General features: G+C 41.3%; 1 protein-coding gene across 2 annotated transcripts in view; it reads right to left on the reverse strand.

The window, feature by feature from the left end:
* NSMCE2 (NSE2 (MMS21) homolog, SMC5-SMC6 complex SUMO ligase) overlaps window positions 1-22,967 on the reverse strand; it is a 131,055-nt gene that overhangs the window by 89,764 nt on the left and 18,324 nt on the right. For both annotated transcript variants that reach the window (XM_031044446.2, XM_031044445.2), the window contains exon 3: window positions 12,121-12,227. In XM_031044446.2, the coding sequence (XP_030900306.1) occupies window positions 12,121-12,227 (107 nt within the window). The remainder of the gene's footprint in view (window positions 1-12,120; window positions 12,228-22,967) is intronic.

Raw genomic sequence — 22,967 nt, forward strand, 5'->3', positions numbered from 1 at the left:
ATCTATTAAAATGAGTAAAACACTTACACTGTATGGTACCTAAACATCTAGGGAAACATTTCATCATAGAATCATAGAACGGTTTGGGTTGGAAGTAACCTTAAAGCTCATTTAGTTCTAGCCCCCTGCCATGGGCAGAGACACCTTTCAAAGCCCTGTCCAACCTGGCCTTGAACACTGCCAGATACTTAAGTTGGAATTTCATCAAACTTATAAGGAGCTCCAGCAGCTACTAACCCAGAGCTGTAGTTCAGCTCCTCCTGTCAATATTACAAGTGAGATTTGGTATTCAGAACAAGTTACTAAGCTTTTCTTGGGCATTAAGGGAGAAAACTAGCTGCTAGACAAGGATCTAGCTGAAGATTCAACCCTTCCCTAGTCCAAGTGGGTGTAGCTCTGCTAACTTCAAGCTGGAATTTATCAGCTAGTACCTAATTATTAAACGGTTTGTGCGGTTTTATATGATAGAGATTTGAAATGAGCTTTGAGATTAAGAATTTTTCAATTATATAACAATGCCCAGAGCAGGAGCTGTTCATTTACTTAGTTTTTAAATCATCCACTATATGAGTAAGAACAGTGAGATAAATTATTAGATACCCTGAAGACGTTCCAAATATTAAAATGATGGAGGCAAAAGATAGCTTTAAGATAGAATTACATTCCAAAATAGGTTTGAAACGAAGTATAAAAGTTACTCATCTAAAGCTATGCAGCCAGTCAACATAAATTACAGGATGCAGTAGTGCATGTGGACTCTCTATTTTCTGTTGTATAAAGATGTGAGTACTGCATCAGACCAAAGATCCACACAGCGTATGCTCTTGTCTTTGACAACAGCAGAAGCAAAAAGCTGGAATAGGAGTATAACAAGAGCACCACACAGAAAGATCTTCCCCTGTTTCTCACAGTATACTTTCCCTACTTCTAGCAACTTGCAGTTTAGGGATTTCCCAAGACAGTGACTGTATTTGAATCTTTACATCTAACAGCTCTCAATGAGTTTTTCTTCCATTAATTTGTCTAGTAGCTTTTTGAACCCATTAATGCTTCTGGTCTCCATAACATCCTGTGGCAATTAATTCCACAATGTAATTATTCACTTTGTAAAAAGCTACTTCCTTTTGTTGGTTTAAAACCTGCTGCTGGATAATTTCATTAAATGACTCTTTGTTTTTATGTGACACAAGCACCTCTGTTCCATCCATGGCTATACACCCTACTATTAAAGTCACCTCTTATCTGAATTAACTGGCAGTTTCACCTTGAAGAGAAGCCACACCTGTGATCCTCTATCGGTGCTTTTTGCTTCAGCTGGATTTTCTCCTTAACATAAAACACTGTCCTTATATTAAAAAATTAACAGACAAATAACCATTGAAAATAACTATTACAAGGAGGGACTAATATAAGGAGTTGGGGTTTGAGTTTTGTGGGGTTTTGAAATGGCTGAGTATAAGTTCACTCTGAGCTGTAACACATGTTACAACTCTAGTTATCTATGCTGTGCATATTAACCTGGTTGATGGGATTTGTCTGATAGATGTTTATAAGCCTGATTGATGAAGGAGGCCAGTCATATACAAACCTGTGGTAGATTAAGGAGGAGGACTAGCTACAATCAGATCTAATTAGCTCATCGAGGGTTAGCAGAGACACATCGTTGTAACTGATGGGGCAGCTCTATGCAAATCCAACTCATGGATATATCTTCTCTTAAGACACTGTTCACAGATCTCCACTGCTCTTTCAGACTTTGTCTGCCGAGAGATATTATGCACTGTGTGAACGGGAGAAAAAGCAATGCTTCTGTAAATCTTCTCCAAGTGCCAGCAACTAATAACAGCCAACTCTAGCTTTGGTCAAAATAAGATGAGAAAAGGATTCTAAAGCCTAAGCAGGCTGTAAGAGGGGAAGGAAGCAAGAGGAGAGGAGGAGGAGTTGCCCACCAAACGAACATAATCAACACAACTCTATGGAAAAGAGGTAGTGATGAGGGCTGTGGCTCCAACAGTCAGCGAAACTGAGCAGACAGCAGTGGGAAGGTGGGATTGCCCTGCAGGGCGTAAGAGCACACAGTGGTGGTGTTCATAGCTAAGTCCAGGAACGCCCTGTTTCAACAGACAGTTTTACTAAACTGACTCGAGTGCAGCCCAGCCTTTACCTGTATCCCTTGATCACCTCCAACTAAGCATAAAAATATCCATAGAGAAACATTTCATCTTCAGCCCACACTTCATCATTAAAACAATTAGCACAGACCACAAAACCACACCCTGTAAGGCTTCCCTGCTCAAGTTGCCATCTCCCAACATTCCTTGTAAACTCACCATTGCATCCAAGTCTTTACTGTCCTCTCCTCTCCCCAAATAACAAACTGCTGAGGAAAAAACAGCATCACAACGGCTTTGACCAGAGGATGAGCATCTAGTTGAATAAACACTGTGAATTGTTCACAATGCAGTGAGGCATAAACATTTGAAAAGAGACAAAAGAGTTAAGAGAAGGAACAATACCCAGTTTTTCCTTTCTCTGGTTTTGTGGAATTTATCAGGTGTAGTATGTGTGAGTGCGCCATAACATGGGAAATTTACACTTTAAAAGGAAGTCTGGAGTGTATCTGATGTACACACTCATTTTCTTCCTTCGTTTTAAATATGTTTCATTCACTGTCGGTGTTAACACATGAGTCTAAGGATAAGAGAAATACTTCAGCTGGTTAAATCAGCTTACACGGGCAATGCACTTAGTTAAGTAAGATGAGAGCCCAGAAATGAGCCCAACTTGCCAACCTTTATTATCAAACAGTGTTTATAACTCACAGTAGGTTATCACCAATGGGGCCACATTTGGGAGATACCGTGACATCTGGTATTGATTTCTGGCAGGATTTTGGTCCTTTTTGAAACCTCTACTCAAGCTGGAAAGATAATAAAATGCATACATGCTATTAAGCAGTTTTTTTAATTATTATTTTAGTAAGCACTAAAATAGGCAGTTATATACTGCAGCAAATCACAAAGAAGTCATGCTGCTCCCTTGAAATCAAAGCACTACCTCCCATCAACAGGAGCAATATGAAAGGTGAGAAAGACAATTCAACATTTGCAGAGCAGGTGGAGCACATGTGTTAAAAATCATGAGAAATCCATTATATATTTCAACGAAATAAACATCAAAAAGCTGCTCTTAACTCCCAACATCAAAAACAAAAACAAAGGAATGTTCCACAAATCTTCAGTTCTTCCCATTTTAACAAAGGCCCTAAATATGCAGGTCTGTGAAAGTTAAAACATTCAGAACAACCCCATTATGAAGACTCAAGAATTTGGTATATTCTAAACTACATGTCACTTGTTGCATGCACACTCCTGCTTACGCCCAGTATTAGACGGCTCAGCGAAGTCCCAAGTAATCCATGAGGAAGTAAGGAGTGAGAGTAGCAACTTCTACTAACTCCTTCTCAGCTGAAATTGTTTAACATAAACAAATTCAGGGTAGTAGCAGCCACAAAAAAGTGTGATCTAGTTAATGCTGTAAGCAACATTTTATCTGCGATTCTTTATGATGCTGCCAAGAATTTTGCAGAGGGAAAATCTGTGTAACTGAGTATTTTTATTGATAAGGTCAGTTAAAAAACATACTAGAAGAAAGCGTAAATGGTTTTAAATGAGTGACCAAACATTTAAACTTTAGGGGGAGGAATATTAAAATACCCAACATATAATTTCTGGAAGCAATTACACTAATTAAAACAACACTGAACATTTGGAGCGAGACATTTTAGGGAAAGCATCCCAGGACTGCTTCCCCAAAGACACTGATCAACTTGGGTGTGTTCAATTAACAGGAGAAATTAATTCCAAGCCTAAACCCCTGCTGCTGAGCATCATCCCATCTTCAGCGCCCACCCCCCGCCCCTTGGCCCAGCATTTAAGTCCCTGGACTGTCAGCAGGAGCTTTCTAGATGAGTTGGTTTATTTGACAGACTGTTTTCACTACTGATGGACTGAAACTACAACTGCAGCGTTGCCAGTTATAAGCTTCATCAACAAAACAAATAATACTCCATGGCCTGAGATGCAGATGGCCTTTTAATTTACACTTTCATTCCATTTCATAATTTTATCTTCTTCCTCTTGGCTAAACTACACCAGACAGTGTTAACTCCTGATGACTCCGACATGCAGACATTGCCTAGAAAAGCAGGGATCCAAACCACAAAGACTTTCAGTTGCTCTTTGTTGTGACCTTCTGGAATTCCAGAAACAGTACAGACTGCCAAGTACAATCCCTAGTATTAAAATAAAATCATTAAAAAAACTGATTTCAAATTGCTTCAGATACAAAAAAAACAATCTCTTCCCAGACAGAGATAGGGGATGCTGTCCACATGACTGAGCTGGTGGTTGAGCTAGTCAGTAAATTCAGTTTCACTATGTCTAGTGCAAGATCAAAACCACCACAGCTGCATGACACACTGATTAAGTGCAACCCACCCTGCCAATGCTAATTTTACACTGAGTTCTGCTCCATCAGGTAGCGTCTGTCCTTCTGCAACCAGCACGCTGCCAGCATAAACATGGTATCATGTGATCTGGCTTATGTGATGAGAGTGTGCTACCAGGTGATTTGGTACTGTACAAAAGTGGTATTAATGAACATGGGAGCATAGCCCAGGGCACAGAGTAAAACAATTTGTCAAGGTCAACCACACAGGCTGCTATTAGAGCTCAATACAGTATCCAGTCCTCTTAAGGCCAAGCTAGTTTTGTTACCTTCTGGGCAGCACTGCTGCCCAGCATAACAAACACAGCTTTCCAACTACTCCAGGGTTCTGAGGATTTCTTTGGCATTGTGGTTCTAAATACTATCCCTGCTGCCAGTTTGCCTATGGAGCTCCCAGTTTCATGTAATGGCCCTAGGTCCAGAACATTTCTTCTCCCCCAAATCCTCACTCTGCTAACCAGCAGTGCTGCCCCTGCTGCCCCACTCCTCCCCACACAGGCCACGGGCCATTACAGCAACTGCAGTGTTGACACTGCAAATATTTAGGAGAATGTTTAGCTTGACAAAGTAACCACAGTGAAGACAAACAAACCTATGTTCTTGTGCAAGGGTTGCCAGGGTTTAGTCTCTAAAAAGCAGGACATGTTTTCATGCATGCTATGAGACACTCAGACATACTACTGAGGATGTGCTATATAACCCACATGAAATAAAACACTACTCCTACTTCTTTATATACTGCTCACTCAAACAATATTTTTATTGCAGCTCATCAATTGTGGACTCTGACATATTATTGCAATGAACTATACACACAGCTTACTAATTCTGGGAAAACAAAGAAGTGGCTTCCATCAAATGCTGAGCCCAACACATACAGAGACAGACACAAAAAAAGCAAAGTAAATATTATAAAGTAAATATTAGAAATGTGTTGAAATGCATCCTTGTCCCAGTTTCTGCAGGAAATGGAGAACATGCCTACAACAGGGCAATATTGTTTGAATTACTGTTTGGAGATGGCAGTAGGACAGAGCATTCTGAATTACATCAACGAACTTGCACTGAATAAACTTTAAAAAGTTAAAGAACTTCATAGCTAGCAAATTGCCTCTAAAAGTTTTAGTCAGTCCTATAGCATCACATATATGCGGAGGCATAACTATAGAGTGACATACTATTTTCCCCTATTAGCCTGTCTGAAAACTGACACAGATTTGATACAATGCCCATACTTTGCTTAGAAGTGGTAAATGCTCCATCCCTGGCAGCGCTCAAGGCCAGGTTGGACACTCCTGGTTGACATGGTCTAGTGTGAGGCACCCCTGCCCATGGCAGGGAGCTGGAACTAGATGATCTTAAGGTCCTTTCCAGCCCAAACCGTTTTATGATTCTAAAATTCTGTAAGATGAATTATCAGTCTGCAGTGGCTTCATTAGTAGCTAGCAAGTAAAAAAGCAGTAGAGAGCAATTCTAGTTATTCAAGGTACCAAAATAATGGCCAAGGAAACATGCATTGTTAACAAAAACTTTAAAGATAAGCAATTTCTCCAGAAATCTATATACTGTTCCATGGGAGAGAAGACATTGAGCAGACGTAATGCCTTTCACGAGGGGACTGACTCACTCCCATGAGTATGTTGTAAGTGAACTTTAAGATAGTTTCCTTCTACAATTATAGTCAGGATAAATGCAGTGAAAGATTAAAACAGCTCTTTCATCTTTCCTAACAGTCAAAGAAAAGATACATCCATTTCACTGAACTCCTTTTCATGGCAGCACACTCCACAAACATCTTCCTGAGCTATTTCTGTGCACCAGGACTTTTTTGATGAAAAGAGGGTCTCAAAATATTCATGGCTAGAACACAAGATTTCAGTCAAGCAGCACTGATGCCCTGCACGTATGAGAGCAAACACTCTGAACTCAGCTAGTACAGTAAAGGTCATAGTTGCAGATATGGGTATTGTCAGCAGATTTTGTCCTAAAACATGTTGTCATGACAGTGCAGCAAGAAGAAAAAGAAGAGCAAAGTGCTCATTAGGAAAGCATCAGCACCAAACAAGGCTGTTTGTGCTATGAAACTCGCAAGTCCCATGTCAAAAATTGTTTCACTGACAGTGCTGTAATGGGTATCACAGTGTCAGTCACTGTCAGAGTCCTGAACCAACTGAAGCACATGAATCCCATGGGACTCGGAGTCTGCCTGTTACTTAGCCCTAAAGAAAACTAAGTGTCAAACTGATTCTGAAGCACAGCCCTGTCTCTACAGGCAGCAGAGGTCACTGATGACACTGTCAGTATCTGCCACACAGACTGGACTGGGTCATCGCATTAGTTCTACCGCCACCAAGGAGAATGGGAGCTGGGTGGAATCACATGCCCTGGTTGACCTCGCTATTCCTTCCAAACCCGCACTGCACTACCACTACAGAAAGTGTTTTGTTGCTTTAGTTTGTTTTGTTGAAAGAGATGACCTGACTACACTGGCAGAACCTTCTCCACTAGGACCTGTGGCCAACACAGTTATGCTGGCAGAGGTCAGGTAATAAAGATACTATCTTTATTCCCTTTCATTTTTCTGAGACCAAGGAAGACTGTCCAAGCCACTACAGCATTACGTAATGAGTTTTAAGTGACAAAACAGGAATTCTTCTAAATAGCCTGCAAGTCAAACATAGCCCATGGACTTTGCTGTACAGCAGTTTCAAACAGGATTCGTTCCTTTTCTGCAGATGCTACTTAGATCACACACAAGCTGCACACTTGGAATGAATATGACCTACATCACTGAAGGGAACTGTTCCTCTGCAGGATTAGATCCTACACACTTGGCCATGAAGATAATACGTAATCTGCTCTAAATCACTGACAAAGTGAACAAGCACCCCCTCCTGTCCCCTGCCCAGTGAACTCATCTAAAGGGAACTATTATCAAAAATACAAAACAAATGTAAAAGTAGTTCCTGTATATTCTGTAGAGACAAAACTGCTCTCACACAAGGAACATGGTGCAAGGAACTCCTCCTCTTTGCCAAAGGAAGACTGATCACTTGACAAGGTGTGAAGTCACGCAGGCATGAATGACTAACACATCTATATATCAAACTCTATCAAGACATACACCTACATCAGTTGTATGTAGTTTTACAGATAAAACCCAACAAAGAACATGTTTAATCTCACTTCCCGTATTCCAACTATAATTACCTTTGATCTAATTTACAGTTATAATTGTCCAAATCAGTTTCCATGCAGGACAATCAGAAAACAAAGATGTCAGCAGCCACTGACATGTTGATAGAAATGACTCACCTAAAACAACATGGGAATGCTGTTCTGAGCAGAACAGGGATCAAACATAGCGCCAATACAGCTTTTAATATCCCCATCTTTTTGTTCCAGCAAAACACCACCTCTTTCCCAGCACTCTTTCAAACAGTCTCTTCCTCATCTCTCTATATGACCTCATGACTTCCTAAATCCATGTCCTTTACCTTTCCCCCTGCCTTTTCCCACTCTGTGCATCCTTAAACTGGCTCTTCAAATTCTTCTTAAACACATGCATGTTTTTCCTCCACCTTACTCAGCTTTAGATTTTACCCTCCCTCACAGCACCCAGGCTTAGCAAAAGGCAGACACAGTTCGAGCAAGACAAACTGATGTTTGGCAAAGCAGAAACTTGCAAGAGGAAATTCGACGCAATCTCTGCCAGAGATGCCACTGCCACACTGAGCACTTTGCTGTCACCTCCAACAGAAACAATACAGCCCAGGTTCTCCTTCCTTGCAGAAGAAGAGAGGCAGGAATAACGCAACATTGCAAAGTTTGCTATGCCTTCCTTGTTCTCTAGACCAGTGTGCAATAAATACATTGTGATTCCTTTCATTTAGAAAAGTCCATGGACTTCAGAAAATTTACTCCAGGTTTTACAGTCCCAAACAAGCCGAATGTTTGAAGAGCTGATACAGCGATCAGAGTTCACCACCAACACTCCTGCTAACCCAGAGAGCACAGTGGGAGTGAGAAAGCAGGCGCAATATGCTGGCACTCTGGCCACTTGAGAGCTCTCCCAGAGCTGGGGACACTTGAACTGGCTAAGTCAGCTTGGGTCCCGATCACTTGGGTCTTCTGCAAGAGTACAAAGAAGTCTCCAAGAGATCCTCCAGCTCCATCAGTCTTTTGTTGTTACACTAAACATAAAAGTGCTGTTGAGACCGCATGGAAAGGACCTAAATGTTGGGTAATTTATTGTAACATAACTGTTAAAAGTGAAAAAAAGAAGCAGCAGTAGGAGTCCAGTCATTACACAGGTATAAGAAAATCCAGTGGCACAGGGAGTTTCCCCAAACAAAGGATTTCCCACAGTCTATTGTTGGAAACAGGGTGATTCAACTGCTCATTTCTTGCTCAACAGGCTGCTGATTCTACCAGAAGAGGATGCTGGTGTGTTTCACCTTCTGCTTTCCACCTACTGCAGCCTCAATCAGCAAAAACCCTGGCTTTTAAAAACATGTGACTACTTCATGCTAGTTAATAGTTGTACTTCTGTGGTACAGTATCATCTTTTTGTCAATGGCATTTAAAGGTACACATAATAAATTAATAAAATAGGAATTTTAACTGCCTCTGTAGCCTTATCTTCCTACCATCCAGTTGGACGTTTCACTACAAGCAAGCAATCAGAAGGTGAAACACAGCATACAACACACTTTGAGATTCACTGCTGTACGAAGAAACTAAAGACCAGGAAAAATGACAACATACAAACTCACAAAATAATCACATAAAATAGGTTTTGCAGCTTCAGATAAATACTGTTAACACTGCATACAAAAAAAACACTGCTTGTGACAATGGATGACCTGCTGTGGCTCCCCAGAGAAAGCCCTCAGGTAAGGAATTCAGATGGAAGCAGGGAGCAAGCCAGTGGAGGTTATTTTAAACCAGAGCCTTTAAACATCTACCTCCAGGTGCAGCCCTAAATTCAGCAACGGTTTCTGTTTCCCAGAAGTGGATTTTAAGCTGCCTCTGACAGGTAGCTGGAGATACCCTGTGCAGTTCTAGAGGCATGGCACGTACCTATCCTCCCAAAACAAAGCACTAGCTGTTATTTTTCAGAGAACAGAATGTATCTGTTCTACTGCAGAAGTTTATTTCTCTTACTCTTACTCATAAAGGTTTGCTCAGGATCCTGGCAGTGGAAAGTACAGAGAATTCCCTAATGCAAGGTATGAAGCAGAGATAGGAGAAGTGTGGCTAGAGGCTAATAGATTAGCCATTACTAACTTTATAATCCACGTAGACTCTCAAATGTGTTAAATGTCTTGGAGCTGCATTTTTAAAACGTTAGGAATTAAAGAACTGGGAAGAAGCTTGTTTTAGCAAAGCAAGGAGGAGTGTCTGACACTTAAATGTCACATATAAATGAGCTACATTAGGGAAAAAGGGAGGAAAAATAAAATCCAACCCTTCCAGGACTTTACATTTTTTGCACACAGGTATAGATATGCACACAGCAGATACTGTTGAATCCAGTCCTAGAGGTCATGAACGTACCATTGCCCTACTTACACCCACAAAAATACCTTCAGCTAAACCTCTGCTTAACTTAAAAGATCCTGCGTGAACGCAACTGAAGTAAACAGGATTTGAGTGCTTTGATGGTGAAAGCATGGGCTTAATCTTTATATTCCTGAGGATGAAGAAAGTGTCTTGCTTACACACAGGAACAATAAAAGAAGTCACACTGTTGAAAATCACTTGAAACAATAACACGTCACTTAGTTAATAGCTTGCAATCAAAATATGAACCTATTAGGTTTCACTCAAGTCTGGATACACATCATTAATTTCTAATGATGTGAGGACTACGTTATGTTTTACTAGGAACGCTTTAAAAACCATGGATAATCCAAATAAAAGGAAAAAGTTCTGATTCATCCAGTTTCTGACAAATATAAACTTGGAAGTCTGCAATTATGGTGACATCTAAGTTTAAATGTGCATTTAAAGACTGCATGGGGAACACTGTACTTAATGCTGTCCGACATCTGCTGATGCAGACACAGGTTTTGACTCCTTTTAAACGTGTAATATTTAATTATCTGAATGAAGATTTTTCAGTTAAGTGTCTGACTCAGGGTGATTTAAAAGATTTATTAAAGGAAAACCTTTCCATGAAATAAATCCCACGCAGGCATTTCTCAGAGTAGAATTGCTGGAAAATGCATTGCTTTGCTCTCCTGATTTTGTTTTTAAAATAGCAAAAAAGCAAAAGCAAGACAGATTTAATTGAAAAGCTCAACCTACTTCAGAACACTGATTCCACATCTTCAAGGGAAATCAGGGGTTTGCCTTTTCAATATAAATCCATACAAAACTCACACCTGAAAGTCCATTTGCAGACACTAAAATCAGCCACTTTGAAACCTGCATTTTCCAAGCACGATGTGGCCCAAAAAAGCGAGTTGATCAAGTGCAGACTGCACCGAAACCGACTTTTTCAACCCCTGGATCTGCCGTGGAGCCTACACACCTCCAATACCTGCCTGCCAATGGCCAGGCTGCGACCGTCAGAAAGGAGCAAACTCAGGAGCCGTTTCCAGGGTGGTCAGGGAAGGACAGAGCAGCGGCCGCGCACTGGAATCGTGGTAACGGGGTTACAGAGCCGAGTCCGGCAGCTCGGGACCGGTAACGAAGGGGCTGACAGGAGGAGAGCCGTGAGGCACCACGAGGGGACGGCGGCGATGGAACGGCTGCCATGGTGGTGATGGGGGGATGCGTGCGGGCACCACAGAGTCGAGCACGCGGCAGAGCATCAGGCAGCCCAGCACCGCGCCGGACACCGCATAACGCGGCCCGCGGGGAGCGCAACCGCGGCGCCCCCTAGTGGCCAGTGCTGCGGCCACCCCTTTCCCCCCCCCCCCGGCGTCCCTGCCCTCGGGGTTTAGTTCGACGTCGCGTTCTGCCCGAGAACGGCAAAACGGGAGAAACGCGCTCCCCACGCTCCATGCACATTGCCCCGGCACCTGCTGCGCAACTGCCATCATGCTCAATGAGCCAGCAACCCCCAGACGTGTTGGAATGAGACAGCTCTTGCACACACGGGCTGTCAGGGAGCAAACGAGACTCTTGATGACTGAGCAAACGATTAACAAGCTCACCCTTTATTAAGAACCAGGGCATTCATACAGCAGGTAGGCTTTGGAAACCAGGCTCCGGAAACCAGGCTCCCACTGCCACAACCACTTTATTCCTGAAATCAGCTGCCTCATTCATTATGCAGCTTCCATCCTCCGCAGTACACGAAGCAGGTACCAGCTGAGACTATGGTGTCTTAACTACACATCCCCAGTCATCCCCGAAGCACTGCTTATCCCATATCCCAACAGGTACAGGAGATTTGTGGGGAGCAATTAGAAACTGCATCACAGAGCATGAGAGCTGGTTAGAAAAATGAACAGTTGTACTGGCAACTTCAGTACTTTATCACTGTCAAAGATTTCTCTTCCTGACTATGTAGTATTCCAATGTAATATTTGTATCTATTAAAAGATAATGTTTAAATGAGGACATGCTTTCATAACTTCAGCCTAAGTGTCAGTTTACCTGATTCACCGTTTCTTCAATTGCCCTTATATAATGATTAAGTTCTCTGTCCATTGTAGCAAATTCTATCATGACTTTTTCCATGCTGTTAACATCCTCTACATCATCTGCAAAACAAAATATATTGTACATGGATGATCAGTTATATTGTTTTCAAGCAGCATTTTTTTCTTTGCAGATATAGAGACAAGTATTAATGCCATGAATATCTAAAGCATCTATAAGGCACAGCAGGTGCTTTCAAACTCTTCGGCATATACTTTTTGCCTATTTTGCAACTGTGGACCTTGACATTTCTTGGGTAACTTGAACAAACAGCTTACTCAGAAAGACACTTCCCTGGTTTCATGTGAACAAGAGAGAATGTGTGTGATTTCATCTACCAACACCTAGTCATTAGGCAATCGGGATATTTTCTGCAAAAGTTGTATTTCATGACTCATCACACTGCCTCAGAAACAGTCAGAAGAGACTTAAATGCCCTCTCAGTACAGTATAGTTCAGAGCTATAATTAGACCCCTTATCCCCAATAAACATAGTTACTGCAAAATCAAAACAGAGCCAGCATTTTCTAACACAGGAAATAATGGGATACTGAATAGCACTGGTGAATCAAGCAGTAAAATTTTAATTGCCAGTGAAAATCAATGAATACCGGACATGTGCTTAGTAATTTACATCCACTTTTATTCTCTTCTGCATTCCTCCTAATCTCACTCCTTTCCTCTCTAACTACACCTCTGCTTTCCCATTCTAATGTTGCTGTGCATCTACTAGCTGGATAAGGACCCTTCACAGATGCTACAGGGCTGAACAGCCACAGCTGTATCTCCTGACACATGAATGTACCACACCAAACACTGCCAGGTGCAGGGAGACTGCCAGCCATGAGCCCCTTACCCTTAGAAGATAGAAACACAAATTTCCTCTCCTTCTGCTCCCATTATTCCTACCCTGCAGTTTCCAGGTAAAGAGAAAACAGCAGAAAGCAGCTGGAAGCTGTGAATGAGCCCCCGAATCTGCCATGCGGCAGTAGGGGTTGCCATTTCATGGAGTATTCTTCTTTAAAACGAGTTTAAGTAGCAAATCTGTGCCGTTAATTTGAGGCAGAAGATCATGGTATAGCTTTTTAAATTACTTTTGTTTGTGAAGAAAATGTCTTCTGATCTGGCAAGCTAGTGCGCTTCCTAAGCTGCTAACTATATTAATATGCTAGAGCACAGAAATCTCTCTCTGCAGAAAGCTGACATAAAGCATTGTATACGGCTGTCTCAGCTTGAGAGCAAAATCTGATGTGCTGCTGAAACACATCACCGAGGGACAGGAGCTTTTTACCATATGAAAAAAAGATGGATCCAGGAGACAGAAGGAAAAGCGCTAAGATGTATTTACACAAAAAAGTTACATAATAAGCCATACTATTTTGTGAACATGGCAATTAGAGTCGTGATGTTTCCCTTAATTAGATACAGGCTTGGTATGTATCCATTTTTCATTAAGTAGATGAATGGATGTTGCAGACACAATCTTGGCATTCCTGCAATTTTCTTCTGAATAATCAGCATTTCTCTCTCCCTTTTCCCTTCCCTTCCCTCCCACCCAATTTCCATATCCTATCTGGCAACTATGATCATGCGCTTTTTCCTTCCTGCTAGGAAGCATATAAAGTGCCTCCTTCAAGGCTGACACAAATGGCACCCCATGAATCACAGGAAAGGTTTGTGTAGCAAGTAACTGTCATTCTCCTCCCATGGCCAAAATGAATCATATCCACGACATAAGGAAAGTACTGTGGCCTAAACCTTTTATTTTTCAGGGGAAGAGAAGTGCATTGTTAAACACCAAGAGAGCTGTATTAATGCCCTCTTTCCTAAAAGTTACAAAAAGCTTTAGGTAAAGAATAATAATGTTACAACTTGAGAGATGCATTAAAATAAAGCTCAAAGGGGTGGAACAGAGCTCAGATATGAGGGATATTAGCTGTAAATACATCCTGCCCTACATTCTTCATGTACTGACCATTCCACCTATCCACTGGCTTGTTTTAAGTCCCTGTGGTGTTCAGTGCTGTTTCTCAGTTGCTATTCTTTCACGCACATGAAGTATGTCATATATACTGGACAAGTGCTGAATGTGTCACTAACACATGATCATAGCCTGCCCTTGAAGGTGTTATGGATATAAAGATAGATCAGAAGGACTATATACAGGTCAGTTGTTCTCCATTCCCTATTTCTGTTCTTTGACAGATACTAGAGTCCATTTTCTATCTGCAGTTCAATCCATAGTCCAAAGTGCTGAAAGCTAAGAGAAAATCTCTCATGTTGTTCCCAGCCACTCACCTCCCCATGTCCTAAACAGGATTTAAAAGAAAACTTATATTACAGGCTATTCTACTTGTCTTTAAAAACCTCTCATTGTCTCACATTACACAGTGCAGTAACTGGCTGAGCATGGCTGCCCTGCTCCCACCATGCTCTCCCTTCCCCTGATGAGCTCAGAGCACTTCTGCCCCTCCCTGGTAAGGAGCAGATGCAGAGCAGAGCTTGGGTGCACATGATGACAAGCTGTGGGTGACTGAGTGGGGATATAAAGTTTTACAGCTCATTGAGGCACGGATCCCAGCACCTTCAACATTTCCTTACAACAAACTCCACCACAGACTTATCAGAACACACCCGCTGACCTGATCTTAACAGGGAACAAGAAATGAGGGAAAAGGAAAAGTAATTAGATTAGATACAAGGGAAAAGCTCTTCCCTATGAAGGTGCTGAGGCACCGGCACAGGGTGCCCAGAGAAGCTGGGGCTGCCCCATCCCTGGAAGTGTTCAAGCCCAGATTGGACGGGGCTTGGAGCAACCTGCTCCAGTGGAAGATGTTCCTGCCCCTGGCAGCGGGTTGGAACTAGATGAGCTTTAATGTCCCTTCCAACTCAAACCATTCTATGATTCTATGATTCTAAAGATGCATCGCTCCTCTCCACTGTCCTACAACTCACTCTCCCAAATCCCACCAACCCGTTAGTTTAACAGCACTACAATATCAAGAAGCATCAAAATTTAATAATCATATAAAGCTTTTGAAAGATTCAACGGGCACTGTCCATTATACACTCTGCAAGCCCTCTGCTCTTTTATTTCAGTTGCAGGGAGGGCAGTAGAGATTGATGGAAAAGAGATTCAAAGCAATGTCTTCCAGCAGACTGCAACCACATTATCTGCTGAATAGCCTCCAGCCAGACTCCAGCTACAAAGCCAGCTAACTCTCCAAAGTACTCAGACCTCGCACTCTGCAGGCCAACAACCCAGCTCAACACCAAAATCAAAGGCTGGATCAGTGCCTTTCTGTTATCTGATCAAAATTTATCCTAATCTTGTTCCTAATTCGTATCTGAGGAATGCATTCCAAACCCTCTGCATATGCTTTTAGCTACTGCCACAAAATACCATCGAAGTTGCATACTATAGTTAAGTTTCCTTGTTATCTAGGCTAAATATGTTGAGTTTAGTAAGCATTTCTCCACAAGTCCTTACCCTCACCACCCAGAGATTATACATTTTGCAATATTACATCTTTTACTCACAGAAAGCCCAGTCCAAGGCCATAATTTTCATTTTCAAAGGCTCATGTGCATCATCTCAAAATTAGCTGGCTGAATATGCACGCTTCATGAATTCCAGCTTGCGGGACTTTATGATCCCTTTTCATCATGGAAACAAGGATACTATTCTGAAAAGTCTCCCTAGATATTAAATAACAAAATTACATAAAGAGACTAGCAAGAGTTCAATTCCTCATTTCCAATGAGACCAAACTGATCATGCTCAGGTGCTTTGTTGCTGATTCAAACTGAAATCAATCAGGGCTGGGTTACATATTATGAACCCTGCAGTGTTAAAACAGAAATTGCAATAACAGGATAGAGTCAAGTCAGTGCCGGTTTAATACTCCCCACATTAACACTCTCCCAAAATGCCAACCACTTTTCCAGAACTTGCATTTCCTTCTAACGTGTGAGTTCTTATTTACTTGAGTTCCCTGTATATATCCAAGTTAACACAAAATTTATCAGAAGTACCTCTTTTTCTCTGCAAAAGTTACAATTTCCATATTTGCTTATTTACGGTATTACAGCCATCCTGCAGCCAATACACAGCAATTCAAAGAAGCAGTCTGTGGTGGAAGTGAGTATCTCAAATACAAAATAGTCTGGAATACCATAAAATTACAGGAAAGATCTATGTCTAGAAATATAACAGTCCTTAAAGTGAATGCTTAAGAACAGACAACATGTATTAACATAAATACATCTCTATACACTCTCATATCTTTATAGTATTGGCTAACAAAAGTTAAACTTTCAATGTAAAGAAAACAGGACAAAGTCAGTTATGCCTCTTGCACTGCATATTAGATCAATTTGACTTTCAAAGCTACACACTGTTTTTTCTATCAGGCTCTCCCAGCACTCAAGGCAGAGGAGGAATGGTGTACCATTGCCCATAAATTTTGACAGTAGATTTCAGACTTTTAAAACACATGCAACACAAACATCTGTCACTTGAGCCAATAGCAACAGCAGTAGTAGGCAGTTGTCTTCATACGCACCAGGAGCAGATAAAATACACACTGTGCCAGCAGGTTTCACGTTACTGCTGACAGCAGAGGAACACAAGCTCCCCAACTCTTTGATTTAGTTCCATGCTCTGGAGGAGAACATACATTCTTAATTCAGGATACAGCTAAGCAATTTTGCTGTTGCTTTTAGCAAGTACTTTATTTTCAACACCAAAAGTGCAAAGACACCCTCTGTGCCCCCAGTTTTGGTCTATTCAAAACTGTCGGTAATTCAAGTTGGACAATGCATCTTGAGAAAAACCATCAACCAACCCACTCTCTTTAAGAATAGATTCACAAAACACTTTGAAAAGACAGCAGCAAGATATCCCTCTACTGTCTAGATGCTCAGTAAGTGAGAGGATACAGACCTACGTAGGAAATCACTGCATGTTTCCCTCCTCTCTCTAGATATACTTGAACCCTACCACGGTACTTCAGACTATACAGACCAAGAGAAACTTAAGGAGGAGACTGACTGCTCCTGCAGCACCAAGGGTGCATTTTCACTTCTCCTTCGGATCCAGAGACAGCTCTTCAGAAAACTCACACCAAAGGACGTTTCTTAGGAAATCTCATCTCCCTGACCTGTAACATATTTTATCTATTAGGCTGCAAAAAAAAAGAGCAGAATGCTACAACATAAAATTCTAAACTAAAAGAAATTAGAATTTATACAGAGGAACATAAATAGATCAGACAAAACAAATTTCACCTCCTCAATGCAGGTGTCCTCTTAAAACCAGAGAAACATCTGAAAGTAGAGTGCCCCAAAATCTCCATGGAGCCCTTTGGACAGGGCTGTTAATCGACTGCAATTCATAAGAGAAGAAAAATTATAGCTGACTGGAGTGCCAACAACCACATATAAAGTGTGCTTTCATACACCCAGAGTCAGGAGACCAAGCATGCACAAGTGATTTTTCAGACCAATACCTCCACCTAGATGCCCATGAAAAGTAGGTAAGTCTTCCAAATGAAATTACATCAATGAGAGAAAGAGAAACCTAATCTAGGTGGCCTTGCTTGAGCAGGGAGAGGTCCCTTCCAACCTCAACCAGCCTGTGATTCTGTGGTATTCTTCAATATCCAACAGCCTTATCTCTATTCTTCTGGAAGATGGTTGAATGTTAGTCCAAGTTCAAGTCCTCTCAAGCAAACAAGGAAACTGAATCAGAGCTTCCTATATTCTATCAATGAAAAAAATCTGAGTTGAAAGAATAAAAGTGAGATGAGTGTGGGACTTGTAAAGCAAAGACCAGCACAGAACACCACCATTACCTGACTGTGCCCACACCTGCACCAGAACTATCACTTGTGACTAAAGTTCCATCTTATTTTTCCATTTGGCTTCCATTAAGAAATTACAAATCAAACCACAATACTTGGATTCAGGTCAAGTATTTTGCTGTACCTGAGTTAAGTCTTCTGAGATTTTAGCTGGGAAAGCAAAATGCCACACTTTTAAGTCTGGATTTGTTTTTATTCAGCAAATGACTGGAAAATATGTTCAATTATACATTTCTCCCTGTTCTGGTTTATTTTTTTAAGTAAGATGAGCCAAGAGTGTGTGTTAGGTTACAGACTACACATGACAAAAAACACCCTCATCTTGTGTTACAAACAATTTCCCTCTAGGCTATGACAGTCTGAAATGGGAAGAGATAAGATTCAGTGACCTAGGAGGCTTCTGCCAATCCCATGGAAATGAAACCCAGGAACATTATATTGTAGAGACAGAACTTCAACAGGAACAGACGCAGGGTCTGAGTGCCCACCCGTCTTGGCTGCTGAATGCACTGTTTCAAACCTGTCAAGGGCCAGCATTTCCATCGAGTGGCTGCCACACAAATTCTGAAAACAGAGTCATCTCAGAGTGGGCACACAGAAGCTGAGGCACTCAGTATTACTAAGCCCTTGTGAAAATACTTTACTATATTATTCTATAACAATCATGAAACTTTTGCTCAACATGAAACTCTCTTAAACCCCATCGCCAGCCGAACTAGGCCAACAGTGCTTTTGAAAGCAACTTACTGTACTTCTTCTTAATTCGAGACTACCAGGGGAAAGCTAAAAAGTCATAATGATCCCACTTTGGACTTGAGAGCAGTAACAAAGATCTATCTTACCAGATATTTCTGCCACAACATCCAAACAGACTGCAACATAAAGAAGGGCAATACCTTCAAACACCTATTGACACTGTGGTAATTCCTAATGAAATAAACAGGGTTCTCATAGAGAGTTTGATTTAGCAAAACACTCCAACATGTGCTGACGTGCTTTGCTGTGTAAAATTCAAAGTAAAATATTATTTAACACCAATAGAGATGGTTTCATTTCAGCTGAGGTACTCAAATAATAAAGCCATCAACTAATCCCTCACAAATAAACAGTTTGCTATGGAAGAAAAAGAGAAAAAGGTCTTTGTATCATAGCTACGTATTTTTTGCTACTGTAACCTCTGTATTTGATGCCACACTTTTGGCACCCACACATGAATACAGGTAATGTCTACACACTTCCCCAAATGAAAATGGATGGATGATTGACTAAATAGCGAAGAAATTCTTTACTGTGAGGACAGCGACGCACTGGAAGAGGGTGCCCAGAGAAGCTATAGATGCCCCTTTCCTGGCAGTGTTCAAGGACAGGTTGAGCAGGGCCTTGAGCAACCTGGTCTAGTGGAAGGCAGGGTTGGATCCCCATGGCAGGGGGTTGGAACTAAATGATCTTGAAGGTCACTTTCAACCCAAACAATCCTATGATTCCATGATCAAAGCCCATACAATTCCTGGGCTATTTCCCTCCCTTTAGACAGAAGAGACCAGCACCTGACCAGCACCTCCTCTGCACTTACTGAATTCCAAGGTGACAGCAAGGTTAATCTTAATCTTACCAATTAGCACCTGCTTAATTTTGCAGAAAGACCAACTTGAAGTTAATAAAGACAGTGTGATAGTAAGCAGAAGCACTGAATGGAGGATATAGCATTTAGAAGATGCAACAGTTTTGAGAAGCAACTCAAGCTCTCCCTCCCCAGGCATTCATTCTTGCTGTTCCTCTGTTTCTGCTCTACTGCCCCTTAGCTAGTATAATACGACTTTTCATGGGATGGTATTATAGACTGCATTAATGACACAATCCAAGCTAAAAAGAGCATTCTGTCCTCCAAAACCAAACCAAACAAACCCAAACACATATAACTGAATCTGAGGTGTACATATACAAAGTTGTACCAGGACAGTTGAGGGGGTGGCAAACTGTAGCAGTGCAGGGTTGGGGGGTGGAATAACTTCTTGGTCCAACTTGTTCGCCAAGAAAAAGGTAGCGAAACCACACCTGTATTTTCTAAGCAAGTAAAAGGCACATGTTATCTTCACAGAGAAACCTGACAAATCTCTAACAAAACAAAGAACAAAACCCCCTCTGTTTTACTAACTATATATATATCTATATATACGTCTGCCTCTCAGTGGATTTCAATGTATGATGAAATCAAGGCTGAAAACAACATTCACTAATAATTTTAATGGGAAAGGATTTTCCTATGACTAAGAAGCTTCTCGCCTGTGGAGGCGTGGGCATGTCTACACCACACAGTGGAGCACAGTTCTGAGCCCTGAGCTGCTGCTGACCTTGCCTTCCTCAGAAGCAGGGATGGGAGGGCTGGGAGTATTTAAAAACAAGGGTCTGGTGCTGTCCTCCTTGTCCCCACACCCTCCTCTCAGAACCTGACATGGTAATATTAGAATCCGGTCAAAAATGTTCTTGATGTATTTTCCCCCCCAAGGAACAGTGAAATATTCGTTAAGATGTTGTAACTGTAACTCTCTGAGCGCTCAGAATGCTTTCTAAAACTACTATTTCACATTGTTTTATTTCAAGATGTTTAATGGGCATTTACAATTTCCATAAAAGATTCACAGGCTGCTTTATCACCGATTTCCACTGGAAAGGAATGCAGCAAAATAACTTTTTTATTATTTCTTACAATTACAACAAGTTAATTTCCAACTTGTCAGAATTTTCTTTATAAGAAGCACAATTTCTTCTGTATTAAACAAGATCTCTACTTGCACATTATTAATTCTGCAGAGATACACACTCCTTTTTTGTTTACAAGTCAACACTGTTAATGCTTTCTGTTGTCAATAGCCAATTCTTCCCTTATTTTAAATAGCATTGACAGGTGGATGATAAATATTTTAGTGTGCATTGCAAGTCTGTCTCTAATAAAAGGCACAGTTGTTATTATCCAGCAGTGAACAATACCATTAGGTTTTTCACAAAAAGTAACTGTGTTTGAGTTAATGAACCTATTACATTTCTCATCTCAGAGAAGCTCATTCAAAGTGCACCTTCATTACACTAAATGCAGGAGTTACTTGGAATTTCTACCATTTGAGGGAAAGAGGAAATGGGCTGGAAAGACATTTCAGTAAAAAAAGTCATTAAAGAAAGGAAAATAAACCCTTTCCATCCAAGACCTTCAAACTTCTCATAAACATTAGTTCTCTGTTCACAATTAGAAGCAGTCTAGCTCAGAGACCAAGGCAACAAGCCCTCATCAGAGCTTATTTAATCAGATATAATGTTTCAGTAAATACAACTATCTCAGGTCTGGGCTCAAGCTACCATAATATCCGAGTCTGGTGCAGATAGAGCCAATTCAAAATCTAATTGCATAGACTAGACATGCTGCATATGGCACCACAAGAAACAGGAGGCACATGCTGCATCATCAATGGCCTGGCCAGAAACCAGGGCCATGACGTAGGACTGTGGGTGCAGTTTCAGTACAGAGGCAGTCTCACTCTCGGTCCCTCGCTGCATACTCCCTTCATACTTCAGGTGTCAGTACTAGTGCTTGTGCACGAACTACTCAACAAACTGGTCCCACTAAAACAGAGCGAGCTGTTCTTTCTAATGCAAGCAAAGCCTGACAAGCAGCCTGCAGTGTGCATGAGCTCTAGGACAAGTTTAAGCAGTAGGACACATATCAAACAGGAAGGTAAAGAGCAAGATAATCCTTCACTTCAAGACAACCCAGCACTGAGTTATTTCAGCTCAGTTCAGTGGTCAGTTATTTCTATTTCCACACCAAAAATACCCACAGAACCCAAACTAAGTTTCCACAACCAACAGCAACAGCTTCATGCAGACACAAATGAACACTCTTCCAGCACTCAAAATCTAACATTATTGACCTAACATGAAACAGCTGAGGGAGGAAAAACGCCAAAATATGCCTGGTTTTTAAATGTCAAGTATTTTGATCAGATACTTCCAAACATAACTTCTTTTTTTCTCTGAACCCACACAGTCTTCCCTTCTAAGTTTTTATATTTCTGCTTCCACAACCCTTGGCACTACTGACTTAAGAATTTAAGAGAGCTAATGAGTAGCCACAGACAGAGCAAGGCTGGACTTCACCTAATAGCTGGAGCACTCGCTGTATTGCAGCTGCAGCAACAAGCTGCTCAGGGTGGAAAACCAACCCAGTTTTAGAGTCAGATTTTTAGACAAGTCTGGCTAGCAGGGAACTCCACATTCTACACCAGTGTGGGCTGAGCAGTGATGTGTCTTACAACAGACACTGATCCCCATACATAAAGGAATAAGCAGAAGATAAATCAGATTCAAAACATACAGCTAACAATGGAAAGTTTTGAATTTTTAGATCAGAAGCACTGGTCTGGTTAGGTTATTAGAATTGGGGAAGGTGAGCAGAAAGAGATGTAAATATCATCTCCAAAGTTTGTTGTAAAGATAAATACTTGCATATGCTTTGGATATTTTCCAGTTTCTGTTGAAGAGAGCTAACAGACAGAACACAAGGTTAAACTAAAGGAGTCTAGAAAACCAGTGTCTCATGCAAGCAAAGGTCAAGTGATGCTCCACAAACATCCAGTCCAGCATTAATCATCTATTGCTATGTACCTGAAGTGCTAACCAAGCAGCAGTAACAAAGCTAGGACTTACAGAGCCCATAATTCCTCAATATGAAAAAACAAACAAACAAAACCTAACACAAGAAAAGCAACCCACAACCTAATCCTCTTAACACAGACAAGGCAAAGACTGCACACAAACTGCAAGCATAATGAAAACCAGCAATTCATTCTGCCTCTAGCAGGCCTCCTTTGCATAAAACCTCTCTGTGAATTGGCAGATCTCCTCTTTTTGGCATGGATTACTGCTATGTGGCATTCATTCTGTTGC

This window comes from Melopsittacus undulatus, chromosome 1, assembly GCF_012275295.1.
Source record: "Melopsittacus undulatus isolate bMelUnd1 chromosome 1, bMelUnd1.mat.Z, whole genome shotgun sequence".
Lineage (NCBI taxonomy): Eukaryota > Metazoa > Chordata > Aves > Psittaciformes > Psittaculidae > Melopsittacus > Melopsittacus undulatus.